Source organism: Chiloscyllium plagiosum, chromosome 13 (assembly GCF_004010195.1).
Source record: "Chiloscyllium plagiosum isolate BGI_BamShark_2017 chromosome 13, ASM401019v2, whole genome shotgun sequence".
Classification (NCBI taxonomy): Eukaryota; Metazoa; Chordata; class Chondrichthyes; order Orectolobiformes; family Hemiscylliidae; genus Chiloscyllium; species Chiloscyllium plagiosum.
In genome coordinates this window covers 20,867,345-20,895,119 of record NC_057722.1, presented here as the reverse complement: position 1 = coordinate 20,895,119, position 27,775 = coordinate 20,867,345, and the positions used below count along the sequence as shown (strand labels likewise).

Below are 27,775 nucleotides of genomic sequence, written 5' to 3'. Positions count from 1 at the left end.
ATTAGGCGTGGTGAGGGAGATCGTCGTGGGGGCGGGGTTAGGCGTGGTGACGGAACTCGGCGGGGGGGCGGGCTTAGGCGTGGAGATCGGCGTGGGGGCGGAGAACTACCAGGATGTAGTTGCAGGTGTTCCTCTGGGGCTGTCTTTTGCCTAACTATCTTTGTAATATCAATGAACTTCCAGCCATCATTGTATTGGAAGTGGGGATAACTTTTTTTTGAGTTCCATTCATTGTTATTCATACTGAAGAGCAAGATCTGGGTGATATCCAGGAATAGGCTGCGACATTGATTCCACAAATCTGCCAAGCACTGCCAAGAGCTTAGATGTGTACAGGTTTAGTGACCCTTTGGGATCTCAAATCCATCCAGGACAGAGTTGTCCACTTGACAGTCATCCCATTCAACACATGAAGCATTCACTCTCTCCACCATAGTGCAATGTAGTTGCAGTATCTGCCATTTAGAAAATGCTCTGCAACGGTTTACAAAAGCTTGTTTGGTAGCACAGCCCAAATTTGTGACTCTGCCACTTAGGTCAGGGCAGCAAACGCATAGGAACACCACCACCTCTAATTACTCCCCAAGTCTCTCACTATCTTGACTTTGAAATATTTTGCTATTACTTCACTGCTGCTGGGTCAGAATCCTGGAACTGCCTGACTAACACTATCCCATGAACTGCAGCAGTTCAAGAAAGCACTTGTCATTCACAGTTAAGGAGTGAGTAATAAGAATGGGCAATAAATCTTGGCTTTGGCTGTTAATGCAAAATATCCCATGAATTAATTTTGAAAACCGATACAAGTAGATATAATTTCTTTAAATTACAATTCTTATACTATCTCTGAAGTTGTAAATACAACTGAGAATTTGGGTACAGACCTTTCCGAATCCTTTTGGTGCCAATCTTTTGGTGGTTGGAGGCATTGACATGTTATGTTTCAGGATATTTGTCTTGGCTCAGTCAAAAGTACATCTTGAGTTCAGCATAATACTCTAGCAGGCAAAACAAATCACATTGCAAAGAGGAAATATTTGATTTAGTCAGGAAGTGTTTAATGTTGCCACTGAATACCATTAACTGAACGTGCATTCCCTTGTACTGACATCTTCACCTTGAATTAAATTTAAAGAAAAATGGTTGTTGCACCTGGGTCAACAAGCTTAAAACCAGTTTAAAGAAAGGTAGTTGAAGTAATTGCAAGTTGAAAGAGATGGATTGATTTTCTGGTCTTAGCAATCCTCTTAGAAAACCAATGCTGGAAGTCTGCACAGTATTGGTGATTGGAGGAAGTGGATGAAAGCAAACAGTCACTTGCTGAATGTCTAATTACTGAAGAGAAATTAAGCTTGGCAGAGCCGGCTTAACTTGAACTATTCTGGTATTTGATGCAACTCATCTTTAAAAAAGCTTCCCTCTGAAGTTGAGAAATGTTGCCGGTGATGAGTGAGAACGCATGAGGACACAATGCTTGTTAAAGTGGAGCTGGTGAAATACCACCTTTCACATCCCTACAAGAATTCAATATTATTGATGAATGGATTTTATTTTTCAGGTTGTGCCTGTGCATTGTTGCTATTACAATCTGTTGTGTGTAAAAAAAAAAAAGAGTTGGGATATTTTTCTCACTGGTGGTATGTGTATGTAGAGAATATAGGGTATTCAAGAACTTACATATTATATCTAAATATAAGTAGATATTCTGTTAGTTCTGTCAACCTCCCCCACCTCCCAAAGTGCCCCAAACACCACACCTATTATACTTGCCCTCCAGGACAGGTACTTTGGATGAGAGTTATTGAGGATTTGTTGGTTGTAGTGACTTTAAGTAGTAATTTTTATGCACTGTTATAAAGAGGAAGTGATTGCAATGGTGTGGCTGCAGGGGAGCTTCACCAGGATATTATCTGGTTGGAGTGCTTTAGCTTTGAAGAGAGACTGATAAGCTCGGGTTTTCTTTGGAACAGAGACGGTTGAGGTGGACCTGATGAGGTATATAAGATAATTTTCTTTAATCAATCTGTGTTATGACATTTCTGAAGCAAGTGGGACTTGAACTCAGGCCTCCTGGCTCTGAGGTAGGGACATACTCCTGCATTTAAGAACAAGGCAGCATCGCTGTTTTGCTTGATTTTGAACTAGGTACCTCTTGCATGTTAGCCAATGTGATAACCAGTTCAACGTTGAGTAAGATTATAAAGGGACATGCACAGAGTGAATAGAAAGCAGCTGTTCCCCTGAGTTGAAGTGTCAATAAATAACAAGAGGGCATAATTTTAAGGTGGAAGGTTTAGATGGGATTTGAGGGAACATTTTCTCCACACAGGATTGCGTAGATCTTCAATGTACTCCTTTGGAGGGTAGTTCAGAGTGGTGCTGGAAAAGCACAGCAGGTCAGGCAGCATCCGAGGAGCAGGAAAATCAACGTTTTGGGCAGTCGATTTTCATGCTCCTCTGATGCTGCCTGACCTGCTGTGCTTTTGCAGCACCACTCTGATCTAAATACTAGTTTCCAGCATCTGCAGTCCTCACTTTTTCCTAGCTCCTTTTGGGGGGTAGTTGAGGTGGAAAAACCTCAACCTTTTAAAAAGTACTTGGAGGAACTCTTGAAATAGTCATAGAGATTTATAGCACAGGGCCAGACCCTTTGATCCCACTCGTCCATGCTGACCAGATATCCTAACCTAGTCTAGTCCTATGTGCCAGCACTTGGCCTGTATCCCTCTATAACCTTCCTATTCATATACCCATCCAAATGCCTTTTAAATTGTACCAGCCTCCTCCACTTCCTCTGACAGCTCGTTCAATACATGTACCACCCTCTGCATGAAAAGGTTGTTCCTTAGATCTCTTATATCTTTCCCCTCTCACCCTAAACCTATTCCCTCTAGTTCTCGACTCCCCCACTCCAGGGAAAGGGCTTTGTCTATTTATCCTATCCATGCACTTCATGATTTTGTAAACCTCTATACACTCACCCCATGGCCTCTGATGCTCCAGAGAAAGTATACCAAGTCTATTCAGCCACCTCCTATAGCTCAAACTGTCCAACCCTGGCAATGTCCTCGTAAATCTTTTTCTGAACCCTTTGAAGTTTCACAACATCTGTTCTATAACAGAGACCAGAATTGAATGCAGTATTCCAAAAGTGACCTAACCAATGTCCTGTACAGCTATAACATGACCTCCCAACACAGATAGTCAATGCACTGACTGTCATAATTTTCAAGTCTATGGACTGGAAAATGGGGTAAATTTAATATAATTTTGGTGCAGACTTGATAGGCCAAATGGCCTCTTTAGATTATTTGGAATAAATTATATAATCGTAAAGTATTTTACATGCAGTGAATTATTTACTCGTGTGCTTATGTGAGTAAGCAAAGCAGTCTGTAATTAATTATTACTGTAATGGTTTGTTTTAAACAATTGTTTATCAAGCGGGCTTGGGAGCTCATCTGTAAAATTTTTATGAAACCCTTCCTGTCTGTTTGAATATTGTTAAATGAACATTGCTTCCTGACCTTCGAAGTGTCAGTTCTTCGTTTGCTTTAATGTTCATGGTATAGTTTTTCTGCTTCTTGGTTGTATCAATTTTTAGCTTGCCAGAGAGAATATCAGCAAAACCCGAAGATTATGATGTCTATCTTTCAAAGAAGCTTTTATTCTTTACACATCTGCAATGTATTCCAAAATAGTTTGCATTCAGTTAATTGGTTGTCTGCTTTGGCTCAATTGATAGATCTCTCCTTGGAATCAGAAGCTTTCCCAGAATTCTTAAGAATACTTGTGGTCTCACAAGTATTTATTTTCTTTTTGAAAGATATTGATACTTAATCTGCTGCTTTCCAGAATTTGTACACTCTGCTTTTGTATTCTAAGAATGGAGATTTTAGAACTGAAATTATGCTAAAATTGTATTTTTTGATTTTCAGTTTGTAAACCTTGATTATAAGCTTTAGCAATGATCAGCTTTCAGATAGGTAAAATTGCAAGTTTATTTCTATGGTTCAATACCTAGATCTATTTGACTATTCATTACTGGTTCTTGAGACTGCTTTCCCAGTTGAAACTAGTTTTAAAGATAAGCATGCAAACTGTTTGAGCGAAGCAAGAAATAGGAGTTTAATATGTAACAAAGAAATAATTATAGAAATAGACAAAATGTTTTTCTGATTTTCTGATGCTGCCTGACCTGTGCTCTTCCAGCAACACATTCTCGATGGCGAAGATCCTGCCAGTTCTTTAGCTTATTTTTTTTAAAACACTCCCTTACCTGAATGTTTGATAAAAGTTGTTGTGTATTGCTGTAAAATGGCACATTTTGTGGAAACCTTTTGTCTTGCACTCATCAGAACTGTTCACAAGTTATCAAAATAAAAGGAAACAACATTTATACTGTATGAGAGTGCTGATTGTTTGACAAGTGAGCTCTATTTGGGAAAATTGTTGCCATGAGGAAAGTGTGTGTTAATAACTGATAGTTATCTCCCAATCATGTTTAAATTTTAAACGAGGCAATTTGATCTGGCTAATGCATTGCCTTGAAAAATGAACCAGAGAATAGCTGTTACCTAGTTTGCATTGACACTAGTGCCGTGTACAAATTTTCTTTCAGTCTGCAAAAACTAGGATCCTATGTATTAATAATGTAGCTTCTGGAACATGTAAATGTGTTATATTGTGAGCCTGAGTGACAATCCTAAATAGGTTGTGAGCATAGTTCTTCCCATCCTCAAGACTATACAGCAAGTGTTGTCCATTGCAAAATTGCATCTGATCTCTCAAATTCTCAGAGTAATGCCTAGACTAATCAGAAGGCAATTGGTGTGGGTATTCCCTTTGACAACCATTAAGTTTATTTTGGTGGAGCTGATACTTTGAGGGCTTTCTCCTAACTAAATTTCCTCAGTGAAATTTGTTTTCATATTTGTTTTTTTTTAAAGACAGCTGCAGGATCAAAATATCTCTTGTCCATGTCTATTGGGTGATTCTCCAAAGCAATGGGGTATGTGGTTAATATTTTTGGGAAAAAAAGTTTTAAAGAAAAATTCATTTCTGGAGTCTGGAATGTCAACTTTAGACTGTTGTGCAACGCTTTCTGGATGTGACATTTATTGGATTCCAAATCCAAGAATAGGTATTGAGGAATACAGTTCGCCTTTTTCAAGTTCTGCAAAATCTTTTGAACAAGATTGTGATGCTGCTAACGATGGCTTAGATGTTGAATTTGTTAGTAGGATAGTTGTTTATCATCTAAGATCATTTTTTTTATTTTAGTAAATGAGAAGCTTATTTCATTCCACTAGATATGATCATTCAGTATGCTGAAATGGTGGAAGGTTGACAAATAGAATTAATGTCATTGAGAAGAAATCATCAAAGCTGAAATTGAATTCACAGATGCAGAGACCAGTTTTATACTTAAATGAGCAGCTTTCTCTATGGAAAAAGGTGTTTGTGGAGATAGTCATCTGAATAGAGATGTGTGAAGTAACTTGAATTTATAAATATTTTCTAATGTGATGATACTACAGCCTTGAGGTGTAATTTTTCCTTTTTTGGAAAGCAGGTTTTAAGGCAGAGGTGACAAGATGTCTATTGGAAACTCTCAAAATAAACAGTTTGAGGGGCCTTGGTTTTTTTAAAATAAGTTTGATCAATAGGAGTGCCTGAATGGGTGTGCTCAAGCTCAAACAGAACCAGGAATTTAGTTTTAGCTTTCAGCAGTTGTTGCTGGGGTCTCAGCAAGATTTCGAAGCTGTAATACATCTCTCACTGCTACAGTCTTGACTTTTCTCTTGATGCTTTCCTCCTGAACTGCGAGAATTGCATGAGACAATTTATTTTATTGACATTGCCTTTTCCAAGGGTATGTTTAAGGGATGTTGCTATCTTGGAATAATTAATCAGTAATAGTTACTATTTCTATTAATTTGTTAAGCATTTTGATTTTTGTATTTCAAGTACATTGTATAGATAAATTGTTTTGCATAACATTGAGTAGTCTGACCAATTGAATTGCATCTGGAACACAACACTTCACATTTACTTTTAAAATTAGAAAACATTAGGGTCTTGACTATCTCCTGAATATTTTGAGGGATGTTTGGTCTGGTCCATAACTCTTCAGAGATGTAGTGACACATAGGCGGCACGGTGGCACAGTGGTTAGCACTGCTGCCTCACAGCGCCAGAGACCCGGGTTCAATTCCCGCCTCAGGCGACTGACTGTGTGGAGTTTGCACGTCCTCCCCGTGTCGGCATGGGTTTCCTCCAGGTGCTCCGGTTTCCTCCCACAGTCCAAAGATGTGCATGTCAGGTGAATTGGCCATGCTAAATTGCCTGTAGTGTTAGCTAAGGGGTAAATGTAGGGGTATGGGTGGGTTGCGCTTCGGCGGGTTGGTGTGGACTTGTTGGGCCGAAGGGCCTGTTTCCACACTGTAATGCAATGTAATCAATGTAAAAAGTGGGACTTGAACCCAGGTCTCCTGACTTAGAAGTATTATCACTGCACCATGACGACCATTAAGCTGTCTTCATTATCCTGCTTTCCTGTTTTTTTTAAGTTAGTATTGTTAAACTAATATAGATCTTTTCACAGTTACTGTCATTTACTTGCCAATTGTTTGAAATGATTACCTGGTTACTTGGAGTTAAGGCAATAGTTTATCCATGGTTTTATCAAGTTGTGGGAATAAATATAGACAGCAAAGTTTGTCAGGCTAGCAGTGTCCAAATTAGATGAACCAGAGTCTAATGTTCACCGTTTGTTTACCGTGTATATGAGAAGAAAAATCATCCTTGGCGAATACGCTCATCAGTCTGTTTGTATGTGAAGCTTTTGGTTCATCATTTCTTATTGTTCCTGCCACAATCATTATCACTACACAGATTTGAAAAGGCTCACTCTATTAAAGTCTAGCTTGGAAGGAAGAGCAGAGTATATAATTAGCATTGGTTGTTTTTCATATTTTTTATGTACATTAAAAACCTTTTGTACTGTCAAAGTTATTGCGATTTGCTTAAAGCAAGAAAAGTGACACCAAAGCCTTCACTTGTTATTTGTCATAGGAACGCTTATTGACAATATAACAAGAATGGTGCCTGAAATTAATGTTAGTAATGTAAAATAGAAGAGGAAGAACAGATTCCTCTTTTGTTTTTGATGTGGGCAGACTTGCTTTTGAATTTTCAAGACATTGTTGTGTTATTTAATGAAATTCTCAAATTTGCCTAAATCTATTGCCAGGTTTTTTTTTTGTGCAAATCCATGCTGATTTTTAGGTTCAAATATTTGAACTCTTATTTTTGGTTTGTCAGTTTACATACACAGCTACAATAATTGCTGAAGCTCTAGTCTCACATTGTGCTGAAAGTGATGCATTGCTCATCTCGTGCTTTGCACATGGAAATTGCTATCAGATGTTGGGTATAGGGTACTATGGCAGATGCTGCCTACGTTTAATAAGTGTGTGCTCCTTGAGCAGGTGTGTTATCTCAGAATGGAGCAATTTGTGCAGCCAGATGATCATTTGAGGGGTGGAGCAGCAACAGATGTGGTATTCATGCATCTTACAATAGATGTATATATGAGGCAAGTTTTTGTAACTCTACAGAAGAACTTATTTAAATACTGGTACTATATTTCCTGTCTTTTCAAAACAAATTTTTACAATTTTTTTTAAGCATGTGTACCAAACTGTGGACTTACGGAAGATAGGGAGATGAAGGGGAAACAAGTTTGATTAGTAATTATTGAAGACTGTTATACTGTATTTGAGTCCTAAATTTGTTTTGTTCAGTAAATCCAGTTACAGGCCAGAATGTGTAAGATTAAATCAATATTGCTTTTGTTTTCACTGGGTGAGAAAAGAGAGGTTGAATTGATAGCCTGACTGAAAACCATTCTGTATTATTCAGAAAGTTAGAGATTATTTTTGGAAGTAACTAGCAAAGCATTTTGGTCAAAAAAAAGACTGGCTGAATTGGGTAAATTATATAAGATTGTTTATGGTTTAATAATCTGCATACAGTATTCATTTTTGGCAAAATAAATATTGTACACAGATTATCAAACCTCCAGCCAGGAAACGTGGTGATCTGGTCTATGGTTTGCTTAAATTGAGCTTGTGTGTTTGCACTGTAGTCTTAACATTGGGTTATCCTTAGAGGGTAAACATCTTGCTAATTTGAAGAATGTTGAACTTGTGCAAATCTCTGAACTGCAGAATATGACTTGGCATTCAGTCCAGTTGTATATCAGACTAATCTTTGACTGTCAACATTTGTTTATACTTTATTTTGCAGTTTATAAAGTTAGGCTAGGTTTATTAATTTGGGTTTTTGCAGAGCCTTCATTGTTCTGAAAAAAAAATTAAAAAGTATCACTGAAGTGAGCCTGTGCTGATTCAATCAGTTAGTTATTCTGAGAAATGTCAGCACTTGCCATCAAACAATTGCTGCAGTTGATGGAAAGTTGCCTTGGGCATTCGCGTTACCACTGTGTTGCAGTTAAATCGAGAATCTGAGTTATTTCAGTAATTGAGCTGTTGCCACTTAACGGATGGTCTTCACAATTCAATGCATCCAATTAAAACTTACCCATCCCACTCCACCCCTAAGAATCATATTGCACATGGGATCAACTGACTCCTAAAGAATGTCTTGTGCTCTCTTATAAAGCACGATGAGCTGTTTCCAAACACCTAAAACCAATTTGGAAGGACTAAAGAGAAGAATGGTAGCATTGTCGATAACAAATAAGATTCTCTAAACACTTACTTTAAAAAAAATTTGAATAATTGAACGAGTCGGACCGAAGGGTCTGTTTCCATGCTATTTATCTCTGACCCTATAATCAAAGAATAGTTTACTAACATGGCTGTAGCATGAGGGAAATTGGACTGCTTTCTGAATTTAACCCTGCACTGATATTTCACAAACATTCTTGACCATAGGTGCTTTTTGTATAACCTTTAAGCAACCATAATGAACTTACTGCATTGTATCTGGCAATCTGTCACATTGTTCCCTTGTTCAAGAAGGGAGTAGAGACAACCCTGGAAATTATAGATCTGAGCCTTCCTTCGGTTGTGGGTAAAGTGTTAGGAAGGGTTATAAGAGATATGATTTTTATAATCATCTAGAAAGGAATAAGTGATCAGGTAGAGTCAACCGGTCATGCTTCACAAACCTTGAATTCTTTTGAGAAGGTGACCAAACAGGTGGATGAGGGTAAAGCTGTTGATGTGGTGTACAGAGGAACCTTGATTATCCAAATCTTGATTATCCAAATCTTGATTATCCAAATCTTGATTATCCAAATCTCGATTTTCCAAATTGGATCTCAAGGTCCTGACGGAAACATTACGTCAAAGAGCTGTTTCAATCCTGATCGCGTCTTTTGTTTACAGGTACAATAAATAAAAATGAACTCGGCTCACTGAAATGCTGCTGAGAACAGTCCTGGACAATCCAGGTACCGTCTCTAAATGACTGACCACCTGCCCCTCCCCCTCTCCCCACTTTTCCTGGAGTTCTACATGGATGAACCCTGAACCCCCCCCTTCCCCAGATAATCTCTCCAACATTGTCTTGTACAGGGCAGAGGTGGAACCTGTCAAAAAGGTATCTGTGTGTACACACGGGATTTGGAGACTTACCCCACAAAGGCCATAGCAGTTTTATTGTTGGTGTACAGTCCGGCTGCCCTGGTTGGGGGGTTGGATGGTGGGTGGGGGTGAGAGTGGACTGGGTTGGGGGTGGGCGGGCGAGGGGCGGTGTTGGACGGGGGCGGATGGGGTGTGGGGTCCCTCACAGTGTGCTTTTGCCTCGCCTCCTGAATGGGGAGCAGACTTCACAGAAAACTCCGAGCCCCAGAGGAAATCAATTAACCGAATAATCAACTATCCGAACGTAATAGTGCCTGCCCATCTCATTCGGATAATCGAAGTTCCTCTGTATATGGATTTCAGTAAGGTGTTTGATAAGGTTCTCCGTGGTAGGCTATTGCACAAAATACGGGAGCATGGGATTGAGGGTGATTTACTATTTGGATCAGAAATTGATTAGCTGAAAGTAGGCAGGATGGTGGTTGATGGGAAATATTCATCCTGGAGTTCAGTTACTAGTGTACCGCAAGCATCTACTTTGCATCCGCTGTTGTTTGTAGTTTTTATAAATGACCTGGATGAGGGCATAGAAGGATGGGTTAGTAAATTTGCAGGTGCCACTAAGGTTGATAGAGTTGTGAATAGTGAAGAATGATGTAGGTTACAGAGACACATATATAAGCTGCAGAGCTGGGCTGAGAGGTGGCAAATGGAGTTTAATGCGGAAAAGTGTGAGGTGATTCACTTTGGAAGGAGTAATAGAAATGCAGAGTACTGGGCTAATGATAAGATTCTTGGTCGTGTAGATGAGCAGAGAGATGTCTGTCCAGGTACATAGATCCTTGAAAGTTGCCACCCAGGTTGACAAGGTTCTTAAGAAGGCATACGATGTGTTAACTTTTATTGGTAGAGGGATTGAGTTTCAGAACCATGAGATCATGCTGCAGCTGTACAAAACTCTGGTGCGGCCACATTTGGAGTATTGCATTAAGTTCTGGTCACCACATTATCGGAAGGATGTGGAAACTTTGGAAAGGGTTCAGAGGAGATTTACTAGGATGTGACCTGGTATGAAGAAAAGTCTTATGAGGAAAGGCTGAGGGACTTGAGGCTGTTTTTTGTTAGAGAGGAGGAGGTTGAGAGGTGACTTAATTGAGGCATATAAGATAATCAGAGGGTTAGATAGGTTGGACAGTGAGCACCTTTTTCCTCAGATGGCGATGGCTAGCATGAGGAGACATAGCTTTAAATTGAGGGGTGGTAGATATAGGACAAATGTCAGATGCAATTTCTTTACTCAGAAGTAGCGGCGTGGAATGCAGTGCTTGCAACAGTAGTAGACTCGCCACCATTAAGGGCATTTAAATGGTCATTGGATAGGCATATGGATGGGAATGGAATAGTGTAGGTTAGATGGGCTTCAGAATAGTTCCACAAGTCGGCGCAAGATCAAGGGCCGAATGGCCTGTACTGTGCTGTAATGTTCTATGTTCTAAAAGAATGATTATTTCTTGTCCATCTTTCAAACATCTTGCACTTTCTGGGCTGGCTGTTAACTTGATTCTTATGCTGTTGGTTGATGGTATTTACAGATATCTGTTATGGTCTGAAAGATATTTTGTCCTAGTCTTTGCTAATCACTTACAGCACACATTCACATACAGCTGAATTGCTTACTTGCCAAACAAAACTAAAGCAATTTGAATAGCTCTATTTGTAATGGTGTACAGGGAATTAGGTTTGTTAGAAGTGAGATCTTTGGCTTTACAGTTTGAAATGACCTTAAGTGTTAAGAAGGTAAACATAATATTGTAAGACATTCAGTTCCACTCCTTTACTGACCTTTTAGAGTGGCAATAACAAAATGCCAATGTGAAATTATTAACGGGAGCTTGCATGTTTTATGAGATAAATGAGGCGTAACTTCAATTTTCAAGAAATTGTATCTGACAACTTCAAGAACATGATTTACTATGGGCTGCTTTGATAACAGGAGAGCATTTTTTCATTACTGATTTCATGCTTGGCTCAGCAGAAACATGCTTAAATAAGAGAATCGTGGGCTCAAGCCCTCAATCCAATATTTGTGCATGAAACTTAGTCTGTTAGTTTATTGCACTGTGTATTATGTATTGATCAGTTGCTCTAAAGTAATTGAGTATATGACCAAACAAATGAATTAGGAGCTGAAGTAGGTCATTTAGACCCTAGCACCTGCTCTACCATTCAATACGATAATGGCTGATCAGATAATAACCTCCAAGCCACATTTCCTGCCTATCCCAATAACATTACAGCCCCTTGCTTAATGTGAATCTACCTCTGTCTTCAAATATTCCGGAACTTTACTTCCACTGTCTTTTCTGGGAGAGTTCCAAGCACTTAATCTGGAGAGAATTTTTTTTGCCTGATCTTTGGTCTTTAAGTAAGTGACCAATGATTTTATACAGGAGTCTCTTATTGGAGATTCTTCCATAAGAGGAAGCATCCTTTCCACATAGAACATAGAAAGGTACAGCACAAAATAGGCCCTTTGGCCCATGATGTTGTGCCAAGAGTTAATCCTAATGTAAAATAAAACAACTTAACCTATGCACCCCTCAACCCACTGCTATCCATGTGCATGTCCAGCGGTCGCTTAAATGTCCCTAATGACTCTGCTTCCACCACCACCACTGGCAACACATTCCATGCATTCACAACTCTGCGTAAAGAACCTTCCTCTAACGTCCCCTCTATACCTTTGTCGTAATATCTTAAAACTATGATCCCTTGTACCAGTCAAACCTGTTCTGGCTATTGACTCTATCCATTCCTCTCATTATCTTGTATATCTCGATCAGGTCATCTCTCTTTCTCCTTTCCAGAGAGAAAAGTCTGAGCTTATTCAACCTCTCTTCATAAGGCAAGCCCTCCAGTCCAGGCAGCATCCTGGTAAACCTTCTTTGCACCCTCTGCAAAGCCTCTATCTTTCCTATAGTAGGGCGACCAGAACTGGACACAATATTCCACATGTGGTCTCACCAGGGACTTGTAGAGCTGTAGCAAAACCTTGCAGCATCTGTCAAATTCCTTAGGATTTTGTTTTAATTAGTTTGCCACTTTTTTTTAAACACCAATGGATGCAAGACTGGCTTTTTCAACCTATTCTCATAAGACAACTTGCCCATTGCAGGTATTAGTCTAGTAAAGTTCTCTGCACTGCCTCAAATGCATTTACATCCTTCCTTTTAAATAAGGTGACCAGTACTCTCTGCACAGTTCTCAAAATATGGTATCTCTAGTACCATGTATAATTAAAGCATAAAGTTGTTCTTTGTATATTGAATTTTCTTCATGATGCATGATAATAGCATTCTCAAATACTTACCGTACCTGAACACTAGTCTTCATGATTCATGTGCAAGGGCATAAAATCTGCATTTCAGAGCGCTGCAATCCCTCACCATTTTGGATAATTTGCTTTTATTATTCTTGCCTTAAATAATCAGCTTCGCAATTTCCCTCATTATACTCTTCTTTGCTACATCCTTGCCCACCCATTATGTTATTAATATCCAAGTCTAACTTCCTTATGCCCTCTTAACTTAGTTTCCTGTTTATCCATGTCTTGTCAGCAGATTTGTCAACCATACTTTCCATCCGTTCAAGTCATTCATATAAATGCTAAACAGTTTAGGTCCAGCACTAGGTCCACTCCTGTGCTGCGTGACTTCCAAATCTGAAAGAGATCCATTTACACCTACTCTCTGCTGTCAGCCAGCCAATCTTCTGTCCATGTATAAATGCTATTCTCTATACCTAGAGCTTTTATTTTTCAGCATTCCTCTCTCTGGTAACTATCTGAGACTGAGGCAGACTGTTTGCAGCCCAACTTAACTTAAGATGAATCTTTGAACTACCATGTCTGCATCATCACTGTGATTGCTGATTTCCACTTCCATGGCAATCCCTATCTGCAAATATGACTTTTTTAAAAAAAAAGGAGACAAAAGCAGGAAAGTGCAAGCCAATTGGTTTAACATTTATCATTGCAAAAATGTAAGAAGCTTTTATATTAGATATGTTCACAATAATCAGGCAGCATCAAGATGGCTTCATGAAAGGTTATGTATGTTTAAACAGTTTGAGAGTCCTTTTGAGAAAGGGAGATGAATAAAAGGGAACCAGGAGATGTGGTGTGCTTAGATTTCTGGAATGAATTTTGTGAAGTGCCATATTAAAGGCTGTTACCAAAAATAAAAGCTGATGGTGTTGGGGATGTTGTGGATTGAAGATTGGCTGGATAACAGGAAACAGGCAGAAGATAATGGGCTTTTTTTCAGATAGGCATACTGATCAATTTTGCACCCTGTGCTATTTACATTTTATTTAAATGACTCATGATGGGAATGAAGGGATGTTTGTGAAATTTGATTACAAGGGCAGCAATTAAGTTGTGAAAATGAGTTCGGCTACAAAATGACAACCAGGTTAAATGTGTGGACAAAGGTACAACAAATGAGAATAATGTGGAAAATGTGCAATTGTCTATCTTGGGAGGAAGCATAAAAAAGAAACATTATCTAAATGGTGAGACGTTGCAGAACTCTGAGATGCGAAAGGGTCTTGGTGACCTAGTGCATGAATCAGATGCGGCTGTATGCAGTTCAGCAAAGATATTAAGAAAGCTAATAGAATGCTTATTGCAAAGGGAGTTTAATAGAAAAGCAGGAAGATTATGTTTCACTAATGGAGTGCAGTTTAGGCTGCCTCTTTTAAGGAAAGGTACAAATACATTCAAAGCAGTTCAAAGAATGTCTGCTAGACTAATCAAATAATTGTCAGATATTATTGGAATATATATGACTGTTTTTAATCCTTTGTCTTGGTGCTGCATTGGAAACAGTGAGAAGTATTTTCCAAAATCCTGTGCCACTGACTGGTCATAGTGCCAGTGGTGTACAGTCAATGCATTATAAATTTTTGATAATCTCAATTTCCAGTTCCTCTGTCAGAGACACTCTCACTTTTACTCTCCAGCTCTTCCCAACATTCTTCTCAAGTTAGATTCCTTTCTTTTGCAAATTAACATAGAAATTAAGAGCAGGAGTAGACCATTCAGTCCTTGAACCTGTTCGAAAATACAGTAAGACAGTGGCTGATTTGAAATATGGGTGCCCCACTGTCTTATGGTGGTTGTTTTCCATTTCAGCACATAATTTTTTAATTCTGGATGTAGAAACAAGAGGAGGCCATTCAGGCCAGTGAGCCTGTTCCATCATTCAACTGGTGATCTACACTTTAATATCATTTCTCCACCTTGATTCCAAACAATGTACAAATTTCTGTTTTCTAACTTTAAAATACCCCTCCGCCCAGCCTCAAGGTTGTTTTTAAGAGTAGGTGTGCATTCCAGATTTCCCTTTCCTTTACATGTGAAGTCATTCTTCATAACGTCCCTCCTGGGGAAACAATTTCTAACTGCTCTACCAGCCCCTGCAGTCATCAGTCAGGAATTAATAGGTTAGGTTCTTGTTAAATTACCAGTGGTTACCTGAAAAAAGATTCTTTTTTTAAAATCACTGTCATTTTCAAAATTTAGATCAGTGGTTAAGATCATATGGATTACTGGTTTGCTTTTAATGTTGCTTGGAGTTAATTCAACAGAACTAGATTACCTTCCTACTTCAATCTTTGTATAAGAGACTCCTTGTTTTGATTGTCTTTTTGTTGACCGGGCAAATAAAGGATTCACATTTTACTACATTGCAGGTCAAAACTCTTAACTTCCTGTTCAGTGTAGTAGAGCACCAATTAATTTCTTGCTAATTGCTGAAAATGGTAAATATTACTTTGCTGTCTGACCAGAAACCGTATGTTTCAATGTTTTTAAATTAGCACAGACTCAGGAGGGGAATCTCAGACCTTTAAAGGCAACTGTTAGTGTAAATACTTAAGATGTGTGCCATTCCCTTGAGCTTTACTGATTTTATACTTGTTGTTTGAGTAAGAGCATCTGCTTCCTAAACGTTTATTTTTGTCTAGGCCACGGAAGAAGTGTCGAAGAATCTGGTAGCTATGAAGGAAATCTTGTATGGTACAAATGAGAAGGAACCCCAGACTGAAGCAGTGGCACAGCTGGCTCAGGAGCTGTACAACAGTGGCCTCCTCAGCACTTTGATAGCAGACTTACAACTCATTGACTTTGAGGTGAGAAGAAACATGCAAGATAATTTTGTTCTTAGAAATATGTCATGGTGTGCATTTTCTTGACAAACCTATGCTGTATTAAACATTCATTTTGAGGTTGAAAGGATAGTTTCCAAATGTTAAGTTTAGTTGCTCTCAGAAGATACACCTAATTGAGAAAAAAAGATGAATGGAGTACCTGGATATGGTGACTATGTGAATAAAATCACATTTATGTAGCAAGTTTTTTCCATAAGATAAAGGTTCTATCTCCAGAAAAAGGAGTGCTTTTATCATTTAAGGAGTACTTCATGAAAATCCACTATTTGAAGTTTTTCATGAAGCTCTGGTCAATTTAAAAAAAAAATTAACTCAAAGCTTATTTTTTATTTGTGGTACTATATATTGATTATTTTCTTGTGCCATTGGAATGTTCTGGTTAAACTGCTAGTAATGTAAGTTTGTTGGGGGACATCAAAATAAGTCAGTACTGTTGTGGGGGAGTTCGTTCTTGAACTTTTTGATGTGTAATCAAGTTTTTTTCCCCCTGGTTATGCGATTGCTTAGGTATCCACTTTTGATCTCTCCCTGTATGGTGTGGCTTTTGCTGCAAGTTCATCTCAAGGCTTTTAAGGAATCCATGGAAAGGAGCTTATGTGGAAAAACTACAGATTAAAAACCTGCAGGATGTGTTACAAAGCACACTTTAGAGCTTTACCTTTTACTTTGACCTTTTTGGTAATATGTTTGAAGGATGGGTCAAAAGATCTACATAACAAAATCCTGTTGACTCTGGTATTGTGCAGCTAAAATAGTTTTAAGAGTTGATTGCTGAAAGCAATCGAAGCCTGGCATTTTAATGTGTTTCTAGTTAATTTTTACTGGAAATACTTATGCCTTTAATCATTTGGCCAATTAATAGATCAGTGGGTCTATGTGGAAAATAACTTCATACTTGCATTGTTTTACTGCAAAACTTTAATTGTGGATACTTATAACCAATTAGGTTATATAATTCTGTATCCTAAGTAAACAACTGTTTTAAATCTCCTATAACGTTTCTGTAAATGAATCAAGAGTAAATAGCATTCTTATCATTACTTGAGCTCCATGTAAACTTCAGGTAACTTGAGCTTGTCCCCTCAGTTCAACTCCAAATTTTAAACACTTAAAATAATACAAAGAAATGTTTTCTCAGGTTAATCATCTTGCACACAGCTGTCCACAGGGCAACCTAGATTATCCAAACAATACGGGCAGAGGAGTATTTTGTTCGGATAACACAGTTTAGCCAAGCATCAGGACATCAAGATCTTGTTCAGATAATCTGAAATTCGGGTAATCGACATTTGGATAATCGAGGTTGCTCTGTAAACTTTTACTTCCAACTCCCTTGGGTCTAATAAAACGTAGCTCTGTTCTGTTTGATCCAATAAAAACTGAGCGTATGAAATAATGTAACAAGTGGAGGAACAAATAAGAATAAAAACCTGCAAGATGTCTTACAAAGCATACTTAGCTTTACCTTTTATTTTGTTGAAGGGTGGTTTAAAAAAATCTACTTTAACAAAATCCTGTTGCCTCTGGTACTATGCGGCTAAAATAACAAATATATGAACTATGCAAAGAATATAGAATAATCAAGGAAGTTTAACTAACATCAAATAAATTTGAAAATTGAGGGGCATGGAGAATTCAGTTTCTAACAAGCTGCAAGTCTGTTTTCTTGTTCAATATGTTACTAGCCCAATAAACAAGAGTGCTGATGGATCTGGTAATGAAAAATTAACCAAAGTTGATAAGAATAGAAGATCCAGGCAACTACTATCCTAGCATAATTGGGTTTAAAGTCAAGATTGAAATGGGCATGAGTAAGGTGAGGTCAAAGTAATGCATTGGAAAAATGCTCATTTTAAAAGAATGAGAATGAAATCATGAAAAATGAATGAGAAAATGTGCTTAGAACATATAATTAGAACAATGTGAATTGTGATCTGTAGTGTTATGAAGAAATGTATCCTACGTAAAAAGGAAGCAATTCATTGATAATACTATGCCACAGTTTAATAAACTCAAGGGAAACACTGAAAACAAAGAAAATGCATTAGCTAACCAGATAAGAAGTAAAGGATGGCCAAGTACCACAGAAAGCTTAGAGAAAAAGTCAGGATACACTTGGAAAGATAAACACAAGCTAGAAAAATGCATTTCTAAGACGTTATGGACATGGGAAAGATGTAGGATTATTTCCTCCTTTATCCCATCTCTTTGCTGACTGCACCAAGATGCATTGCTGAGTGTGTATTAACCACTAGATGCTGTATCTTTAAAGATCAAATGCAAGACATTTGTAAGTTCAGATCGAAAGAGAAAATAAATCTTTATTATTAGCAACATTTGAACTGCAGTCACAACAAGCACCTATTCCTCCTTCATGTCTCACAAGGAAGGATGATTTTCTAAGTTGCAGCGTGCACTCAGATTAAAATCCCTCTGTTTTTCCAATAACATCACAGGGATTAGAGGCCTAAAATTTATCTTGTCAGTTCAGTGGAGGAACAGAGGAGTTTGAAGGTCTGTGGTGATGAACAGTGGTACTTAAAGAATCGCACATTTCTGGAATTTAATCCTTGACAACTGTTATCAGCCCCCTGCAGTCAAATTAAAATTTGCAGTTACAAGACAAACCTGTACTACTCTCCCTGGGCTCACTTTCTTTTTTCAAGACAGGATCTTTTCTGATTTCTGGTCAAGATCTTTTCCCAGGTGCTGCAAATCCCAGATTGGTCTATCCCCACTGTTCTTAGAATAGTAAGATCTCTGCTAACTTGCCTTGTGACCACATTAATAGTCTCGTTATTCACAGAAATGATTTAATGCTGTAAACTATTGACATAATGGGAAAATTAATGATGGTCCTTTTCACTTTCTTGTGATTAAAGTGCTTCCTTCGTATTTTGGTTACTGTAGACTTGAAATGAACATTGTATTGAGTTTCTGTAAATATCCTGACAATTCTAACTGTTAGTGCACCAGTGATCTTTTGTATCCTTGTGTCTCTTCACTGGAAGAACCTCCAAAAGATCATTGCATTTAATGTTCCAGAGGCATGTCCAGACATGCAGTAGTTCCTCTGTACAGAAAGCTCAAAAGAAGTTACCTGGTCTTTGAGTCAACTTTTTCAAGGTAACTTGTCCATATTGCATTTAAAATAAAATATTCATCTTCCCAAATGGGTGTTTGATGCAGCTGTAACAAAGGAATAATTATAGAAATAGGCAAAGTCTTCTACAGGGAGAAAGTGAGGACTGCAGATGCTGGAGATCAGAGTCGAAGAGTGTGCTGCTGGAAAAGCACAGCTGGTCAGGCAGCATCCGAGGAGCAGGAGAATCGACATTTCAGGCAGAAACCCTTCAGCAGAAATTCCTGATGAGAGGAAAATCAGAACAATTTGGAGGTGTTCCTGAAAGAATGAAAACCTGGTGTATTTTTAGGGCAAGTCAACGACCGATCAAATTCATTTTGCTTTGCGTTTTGTTTTTGGATTTAAAACCATAAGGTTTCAGTGGCCAGGAGTCAAACCCAGGTCAACCGCTCTCTACGATGTCACCATCATTGTGCACTCCCCAAATTGGCTTAACGAGACCCTTAGCAGGATGAATTACAGAATTGAAATAATAAATGGGAATTGCAGACGAAACTCAGCAGGTCTGGCAGCATCAGCATCGGAACTGTTCAGTTCTGATGAACAGTCCTTGGAGTTGAAAAATTAACTGCTTTCTACTCAGATGCTGCCAGACCCTGCAGATTTTCGCCATCGATTTGTGTTTTTATTTCGGATCTCCAGTGTCCTTTTTTTTGTTTTATAATAGAATTGTGGCATAGCTTTCAAGAGGGAAAATCATGTTTGCTGAGTTCTTTAAATTCTTCGAGGAGTAACAAGGTAGATGAGGGTAGTACAGTTGAAATAGTAGATTTAGATTTACAAAAGGTCTTCAGGGAATTTCATTGTAGATTTCCAAAAAAAAGGCTTTCAACACCATCTCACTGAACAATGAGGCTAATTGCTGGAGGTTTAAAATTAAATACATATGTTGTGTTAAACATAGAGCACCCCTGGAGGTCTCTGAACAGTTTTGATTGGATAGAAGAATGATTTAACAGCTGAGAAGTGCAAAAACAATTTACTGGAATGACACCAGACCTGAGAGATTATATCTGTTGAGAATGATAAAAGAAACTGGATAAACTTCTCTAGAAAGGAGAAGAGCGATGAGCTGATAAGGTTTAAGATAATGAAGTTATTTGATAGGTCCATTTTGAGGTGTTTCCACTTCCTGGCAAGAACAACACTGGGGTCGTCAATACACCTTATTGTTATGTACAGTAAGGAATTAAATAGAGAATATCGGTCATGCTACCACAAGTAGTTGTTGAGAGAAATAATGTAGATGTTTTTAAGGGAAAGCTTGAAAAATGCAAGATAATGAAGTGAATAGAAGGAAATGTTAATAGGATTATTTGAAGAAGGATGAAACATAACATAGGCATAGATTACTTGGGCCAGTCTTCTCCTTTCTGTAAGCACTTTGTAACCTTTTGTAATTGTAGAATTATTCATGCATCAATGTTAGGCTAGCTTAGGACTTGGCCTCTATTGATTCAGATTTTTATCCATCTTTTCCTCACAACCTCCCAAGAATTCATGACTGCATCCTGTAGAGAACCCTTTGATTTAATGTCTTCATTGCTTGTTATGGTTAATTCTGAGCTAGGATTCCTTTATGGTTGAATTATGATTTAAGAATATGATTTTGAAAATAATTTGGATGCTAAATTGTTTTGCATGTCTTGGCATTTAATATTTGGTTGTATAGACAAAGCACCTCTTAATACTGAAGTTGCAATTTGTTTACTTCCTTTTTAAGGTGGGTTTGTGGAAAAAGAACTTTGCTGCACAAAATGCAGATGTTGCCAGTGCAGCTATTCACAAGTTACTTTGCGGTTCATGATGTTTCCAGTATTCCTTTATTAAGAAACTCAAAGCTGTGTTGATGAACATTGTTGTTCAGATGAATGAAAAAAAGTTAGACTTGTGAATTGAATAATGCAATTTCTGTCTTTACATGGTGTTTATAATGGGTTAATCTGTCATTGCGGTTGTAATTGCTTTCTCAGCATGATAGAAGGGAAAGGGCTGAACTTGCTCTGTAGTAAGAGCAGTAAAGTTGACAAAAGTAAATTACCCTCTGGTTATTTTCCAGAAACCCAAAACTGTTTGCAACAAGTGAACTGGTAACTTTGCAAATCTATGCCATCCCTGTATTCCTGATCTCTCCATTTTTACTCTCTCTTTTTCTTGCTTTTCACAGGGCAAGAAAGATGTGGCTCAGATTTTCAACAACATTTTGAGAAGGCAGATTGGCACACGGACTCCAACTGTGGAATATATCTGCACTCAGCAAAATATATTGTTCATGTTACTGAAAGGGTGTGTAGAAACTTATTTTGTATGTGTAGTTTTGTTGTATGTACTTGGTTATATAAGCAAGAACATTATAGTCTTAGTTAAGAGGAGAGTTGCAGAGGCCCACATCAGCACTGAGACCCAGTCTGTTTCACCAGCAGTAGTGTGTTGATGGTGGAAGGAATGCATTGGTAAAGCCAGAACCAGGAGTCAGCTACTTGGTGGTGAGGAGGACAACTTTGAATGAAATGATTAGTTTCTTTTTTGCTTAAGATAAAAATCTGAATGTTTCTAAATACACTTCCTGAAGCACCAGCTTTGAGATTGGCTGCTGCTTTCCATCACTTACTGATAATGCCAGTTTTCTCTTTGCAACTGTATGCTCTTCATGGTTTTTTTCTAAGAATCTCTCAGCCTTTTTAGCATACTCATGAGTAAATTCAAAAATACTAAATGCGCCAACCTTGAAAAGAGTTTCTGAATTACTGCAACGATGAATACTGCAATTTTATGAAGTGTAACCCTCGTCATGTCACTTAATTATGTTCAACATTGTTTTTTCCTTTTTAATCCAAACTCCACATGAAGTTTAAAAGTAATTCCTGCTTGTATTTTGTTTTTAAACTGTGATCATACAAGAGACAGTCAAGTCAGCACTTAAATGAAAATGAAGGTCTCTGTTGTTAGCTTCCTAGCCCAGGCAGGCTAGTTTGAAAATACCAACAGTGAATCAGTACATCAGCAACTATGTTTGTTGTGCTTGTCTCTTTAATTTTTAGAAAAATGTGTGTGTATAGTGCTGGGGCGGGTGCCGATCTTTAGCTGTTGTGTCACACTTTATGGAGTATAATTTTAGTTAATCATAATGTATTAATGACTTAGATGAGGGAACAAAATGTAATACCTCCAAGTTAAGATGACCTAGAGCTGGGAGGGAGGGTAAACTGTGAGGCAGATGCATAGATGTTTTAATGTGATTTGGACAATTTGAGAGTGGGGAAATGCATGGCAGATGAAGTATAATGGTTAAATGTGAGGTTATCCAACTTGGTAGCAAGAACAGGAAGGCAAATTATTATCTGAATGGAAAGGGGAAGTGCACCAAGCATGCATGTAAGCATGCAGGTGCATCAGGCAGTGAAGAAGACAAATGGTATGTTATGCCAAGAGGATTCAAGTCCAAGAGAAGGATATCTTGCTGCAGTTGTACAGGGCCTTGGTGAGACCACATCAGCAGTAGTGTGCACAGTTGTGGTTTTGCTTCGAAGAAGGATACTGTGGTAGGAGTGCAACAAAGTTCCATTCCAGAAATGTCTGGTAAAAGTCTTGAATGAAGAGATACTGGTTCGGTTAGGACTATATTCATTGGAGGAGGATATCTCATGGAAACCTGTACAGTCCTAACTGAACTAGACAGGGTAAATGCAGAAATAATAGGGAAGCCAGTGGTTCACAGTTTGAGATGAGGTAGTCCATTTGGGACTGGAGTGAAATTTCTTACTCAGTGATACTCCCATGGAATTCACTGCCATGTAAATTGGTTGAGTCCACAACGTTGACTGTTTTCAAGAAGTTAGATGTAGTTCTTGGGGCTAAAGGATCAAAGCATATCAAGAGAAAATGGGCATAGGGTACTGAGGAACAGGAGAATCGACGTTTCGGGCATAAGCCCTTCTTCAGGAAGAAGGGCTTATGCCCGAAACGTCGATTCTCCTGTTCCCTGGATGCTGCCTGACCTGCTGCGCTTTTCCAGCAACACATTTTCAGCTCTGATCTACAGCATCTGCAGACCTCACTTTCTCCTCATAGGGTACTGAGTTCAGTGATCAGCCATGATCATGTTGAATGACTTCCTCCTGTTTTCTATGTTTCTATGAATGTAAAATTCCAATGCTTTGAACTGGATTTTGAATATTAGCCATTATAAAGACTCCTCTGAGAGTAATTTAATACATAAGAATCTTCTAGTCTAGGTTGTTTGATTACATTTTAAGTAAATTTACAAATGCATTAAGTAGGATAATACATTTTATTTTAATGACGTGGATTTTTAAAAATTAAATTAAACTGTCAGATTTGGATATGCTGAAATTTGCCAGAGGAAGCAGTCCAACAATACCATAAAAGAATTTTATTTTGTAATGTGTATGAATGGAATGGCACTTGCAAATTATATTTCCCATTATTTGCTTAATATTATATTGTAAACTTCTGAGAGTTGAAAGAAAATTGGATATTGTACTCATTTGCTTTGTTGCACAGGGATTAGTTGCAAACGAGCTATATGTAAGTTAATCAGTAATCAAGTTCAAATGAAGGATTACAGTGGAACTTGCTAAAAGCATTATTAACAAAACACTCAAATTAGAATAAACTATATGAAGTTAGAACTATTGGGAAATACTGTATTTAGACATCTGGTATACAAGGTTATCTAACAGGCCAAAGTGAGGACTGGTTATCTAACAGTTTGGAAGTTATGTCAGAAATTGAGGATTTTGTTTATCCTAAAGAATCTTTGTGTCTTTGTAGGTATGAATCACCAGAAATCGCACTTAATTGCGGCATTATGCTGCGCGAATGTATCCGGCATGAACCATTGGCAAAAGTTATTCTGTGGGCTGAGCAATTTTATGATTTCTTCAGATATGTGGAAATGTCAACTTTTGACATTGCTTCAGACGCGTTTGCCACATTCAAGGTAGTTTGCATATGAAGATGTTTTCTTAAGCCGACTGAGGGTATGCATTTTTTTCATCTGAAGAAGGTGCAATATATGTTAAATTTCAATACAAACATAAAGTATTTTGATTAACTATACCGATGTTGCAAAGCTACTAAGTAACTACATATTTTGCAAAAGTTTACCATTCCCTATATGTATAACATGATTCACTTCTGTCCTATTATGTTTTTTCTTGTTCTGGTATTGAATTGCAGAGTCATACCACGATGTGTGATTTCTTTATAGGATTTGCTTACACGACATAAACTTCTGAGTGCAGAATTTTTGGAACGGTATTACGATCGAGTAAGTAAATGTTTGTTGCTTTAGGGAGTGGGAGGACAATTTGGATTGTGATCACAACCGTTTTAATATGGCATTTAAAAGGCATAAACATGGCATATTTAACATGGCACTTAAAACGCAGAACTTTGGTCTGCTTTTTAAAACAAAATTATCCACTTTTCTTTGAAGTAGTGCGAAGAAAAGGGGAGATTTAGGGAACTTCTGCTATGCAACACAATTTGCGTGGAAGTGTGCCTTTTGAAATATCTCCCATTTTTCAGTTGAAATTTTAAAAAAAGACAAGTTGCTGATTTCATGTTTCATTATCCATTTGTTAATCGAATGAAATCCAAGTAGAATTATCCTTGAATGTTTTAGAATTTCATCTGAATCAAAGCATTGATTTTAATTTTTGATTCAGGATGTAAAATATGCATTCACTGTCTTTGGTAGAAATGAATTATTGTTTAAAGGGAAGACTTTACAAGATACAGCCTCAAGACTTTGCAAGTTGAGAGCCCCTTCGCTCCATATTATATCGAGAGCCAGCTTTTTTAGATTTGTAGCCATGCTTGTTTTTATTCTTTATTAAATAGATCAAGTTGTTGTATTATTTCATATATTTTAGCACAGGGTTCTTGACCTGTTTGCTGGTGCTGAGCAACAATTATGCCAATGACCGAAATCTGGACTCCTGGGTATACAGGAGAAAGACTTTCTCAGTTTAATTTACCAAATCCATCACTTGTTTATGAAGTAGACTTCAGGCATTAAAGCAAGATTGATGGGAACAGTTCATATATCAGCAAAGTCTAATCAGGTAACCAGGAGGGATTGTCACACTCAAGGTGAGGATACTTCTGCTAAACATCCTGACAGTTGCCATTGTGGGAAAGAAGTCCAAGCTTTTAACACATTTTACTTGTAAAAGAAGGCCATTCTAAGTTCTTTCTCAAAAGATGTGGATTTAAAGGTTATTCTATTCTCTCCAATCCTACACTCAACAAGCAGCAAAATAGTTTCTTTACCTGTTCCGCTTAATGTCTCATGACATACCACCAGCGACTCTCACTGATGTTACCTCGTCACGGTGATGAAACATCTGAAAACAAACCTTCCAGCTCAGCGAGCTAACTTACATCCATCTCATCAACCTTGAGCTACAAATCTTCTCAAAAACCGCTATCACTTTCTAAATTCTAAATTCCAGGGTATACAAGCCTAGTTTGTTGAATCTCAACGTACCCTTGGAGTTCCAAGGTTATCTGCTGCAATCTAGAAGTTGTTGGGTTGAATTTTGCAGATAGTGGTGAAGAAATATTATTTGTCACTGAGAAGAGTGCAGCCTTCAAAGATCTAACTGTCTGAATGGTAGAAGCTTCCTTTTCCCTGACGTTACTCTGTATCTGACACAAAATCAAGAATTTGAGAACTGGTTGAGAATGGGTGGGATAGGTCCACGATTGGAGGAGGGAGGTGTGTGAAGAGCTTTAGTACCCTATGGGTAACTGCTGGGTTAAATTTAGTTATGAAATTGTGTTTTTTTTAGGTTAAATTTAATTATTCTTCATTTGAGTTCACTCTTGTTGGAGTTGGAGAAGTTGGTGGCATAGTTGTAATGTCAGTGACCTTGTCATCCAGAGCGGAGAAAGTGAGGTCTGCAGATGCTGGAGATCAGAGCTGAAAATGTGTTGCTGGAACAGTGCAGCAGGTCAGGCAGCATCCAGGGAACAGGAGAATCGACGTTTTGCCCGAAACGTCGATTCTCCTGTTCCCGAATGCTGCTTGACCTGCTGCACTGTTCCAGCACCACATTTTCAGCAGTTGTCATCCAGAGCCTCAAGCTAATATTCCAGGGGAATGCATTCGAATTCCACCATGGCAAGTGGTGAAACCTGGAATTAAAGATTAGCCTAATGACCTTGTGACCACTGTCAAAAATACCCATTTGGTTCTCTCACCCTTTAGGAAAAGAAATCTGTCTCTTCCCCCCCCCCCCCCCCCCACATCTCTGATCTACATGTGACTCCATACCCGCAGCAGTGTGGTTGACTCTCAGCTGCCCTCTGAAATGACCTAGCCAACCTTTCAGTTCAAGGGCAATTGGGATTGGCAACAAACGCTGACCTTTCCTTCAGTGTTCACATTCCATGTTTTAAAAAAAACATTAAAGGCCTTTGATGCTGTTGGATCTATAATTGACTATCTGGCCTATGTCTGTCTGTTTTTCTAAGCTTGTGCTTTGTTAAATATTTTAAAGTCATGTCCTAGTTTCAATTATTTCAATAGTTGTAATTTTATGAAACATTGTATTATTCTAAATAGCACAATATGGAAAATTGACTGCACTGCGCAATTTCTATTCCTAGATGAGCGAATGATTCATTTAATTGTTTTTGTGACATCTTATCTGTGCAAGTAATGGTTGATTGTGTGCTTTGCATATTGATTGCTGGTATTTTAAACATAAGTATCAATAGAAGAAGCAAGGAAATTAGTTGGCTAAAAGCACTTTGATCACAAGAATGATCTGCACTACTGAATGATAAGAATGTAAAGTACGAGAACAGTGTGCATCATGAAGAATTCTGTAATGATTATGATTATTTTGAATAGATATTGATTTGTAGATTGATAATAGCTTCCATTGAACATTAATCTGCAAAATTAACGGTCCCAAAGAAAGTTCCAAAGGCAACCTGAAAGACTGAAAAGTTGTTGGATGCTGCATCTGTTGGCTGACTGTTCCAGTGAAAACCATCTTCGATGTGAAGGGAAAGTTGTTTCAATGGTTCAAGTTCCCTGTGAACTTGAAAAATTATATGGGAGTGCCCTCTAGTGACATTTCCTTGTATCTATTCTACTGCCTCATTGAGTAGCTTTGTGGTTTTCCAGTTTGTTTAAATTATGATCATGGAATGCTGTTTTGACTTGTTACTTCAAATCCAAAACAGCAGTTCATGATCATAATTTAAAGAAATTGGAAAATTGCTGGGTTCTTATTGGTTTATTGTTGATTGACTGAATGCACAGCTTTTTGATTTGCATTTCTGTAGTAGGTTAAAATTTGATCTTTAGCAAAACCTTTTCACGTGCAAATAAAATAATTCTCATCTCAAACATGCAAAATTATAGACAGTAGACAATAGGTGGAGGAGTAGGCCATTCTGTCCTTCGAGCCTGCATCGCCATTCAATATGATCATGGCTGATCATTCCTAATCAGTATCCTCTTCCTGCCTTATCTCCATAACCCTTGATTCCACTATCTTTGAGAGCTCTATCCAACTCTTTCTTAAATGAATCCAGAGACTGGGCCTCCACTGTCCTCTGGGGCAGAGCATTCCACACAGCCACCACTCTCTGGGTGAAGAAGTTTCTCCTCATCTCTGTCCTAAATGGTCTACCCCGTATTTTTAAGCTGTAATTGATAGATGTGACTCTTTAAAATCGTCATAATTCAATTTTAGTGACAAGCAAAGAAATAATACAGTTTAAAAATGCATCATAT

The 27,775-nt window shown here is 38.0% G+C and overlaps 1 protein-coding gene across 1 annotated transcript in view; it reads left to right on the top strand.

Moving 5' to 3' along the window:
- cab39 (calcium binding protein 39) overlaps positions 1 to 27,775 on the top strand; it is a 39,375-nt gene that overhangs the window by 5,143 nt on the left and 6,457 nt on the right. The window contains exons 2-5 of the mRNA XM_043702008.1: positions 15,645 to 15,809; positions 21,161 to 21,279; positions 23,788 to 23,956; positions 24,227 to 24,286. Coding sequence (XP_043557943.1) covers positions 15,645 to 15,809; positions 21,161 to 21,279; positions 23,788 to 23,956; positions 24,227 to 24,286 — 513 coding nt within the window. The remainder of the gene's footprint in view (positions 1 to 15,644; positions 15,810 to 21,160; positions 21,280 to 23,787; positions 23,957 to 24,226; positions 24,287 to 27,775) is intronic.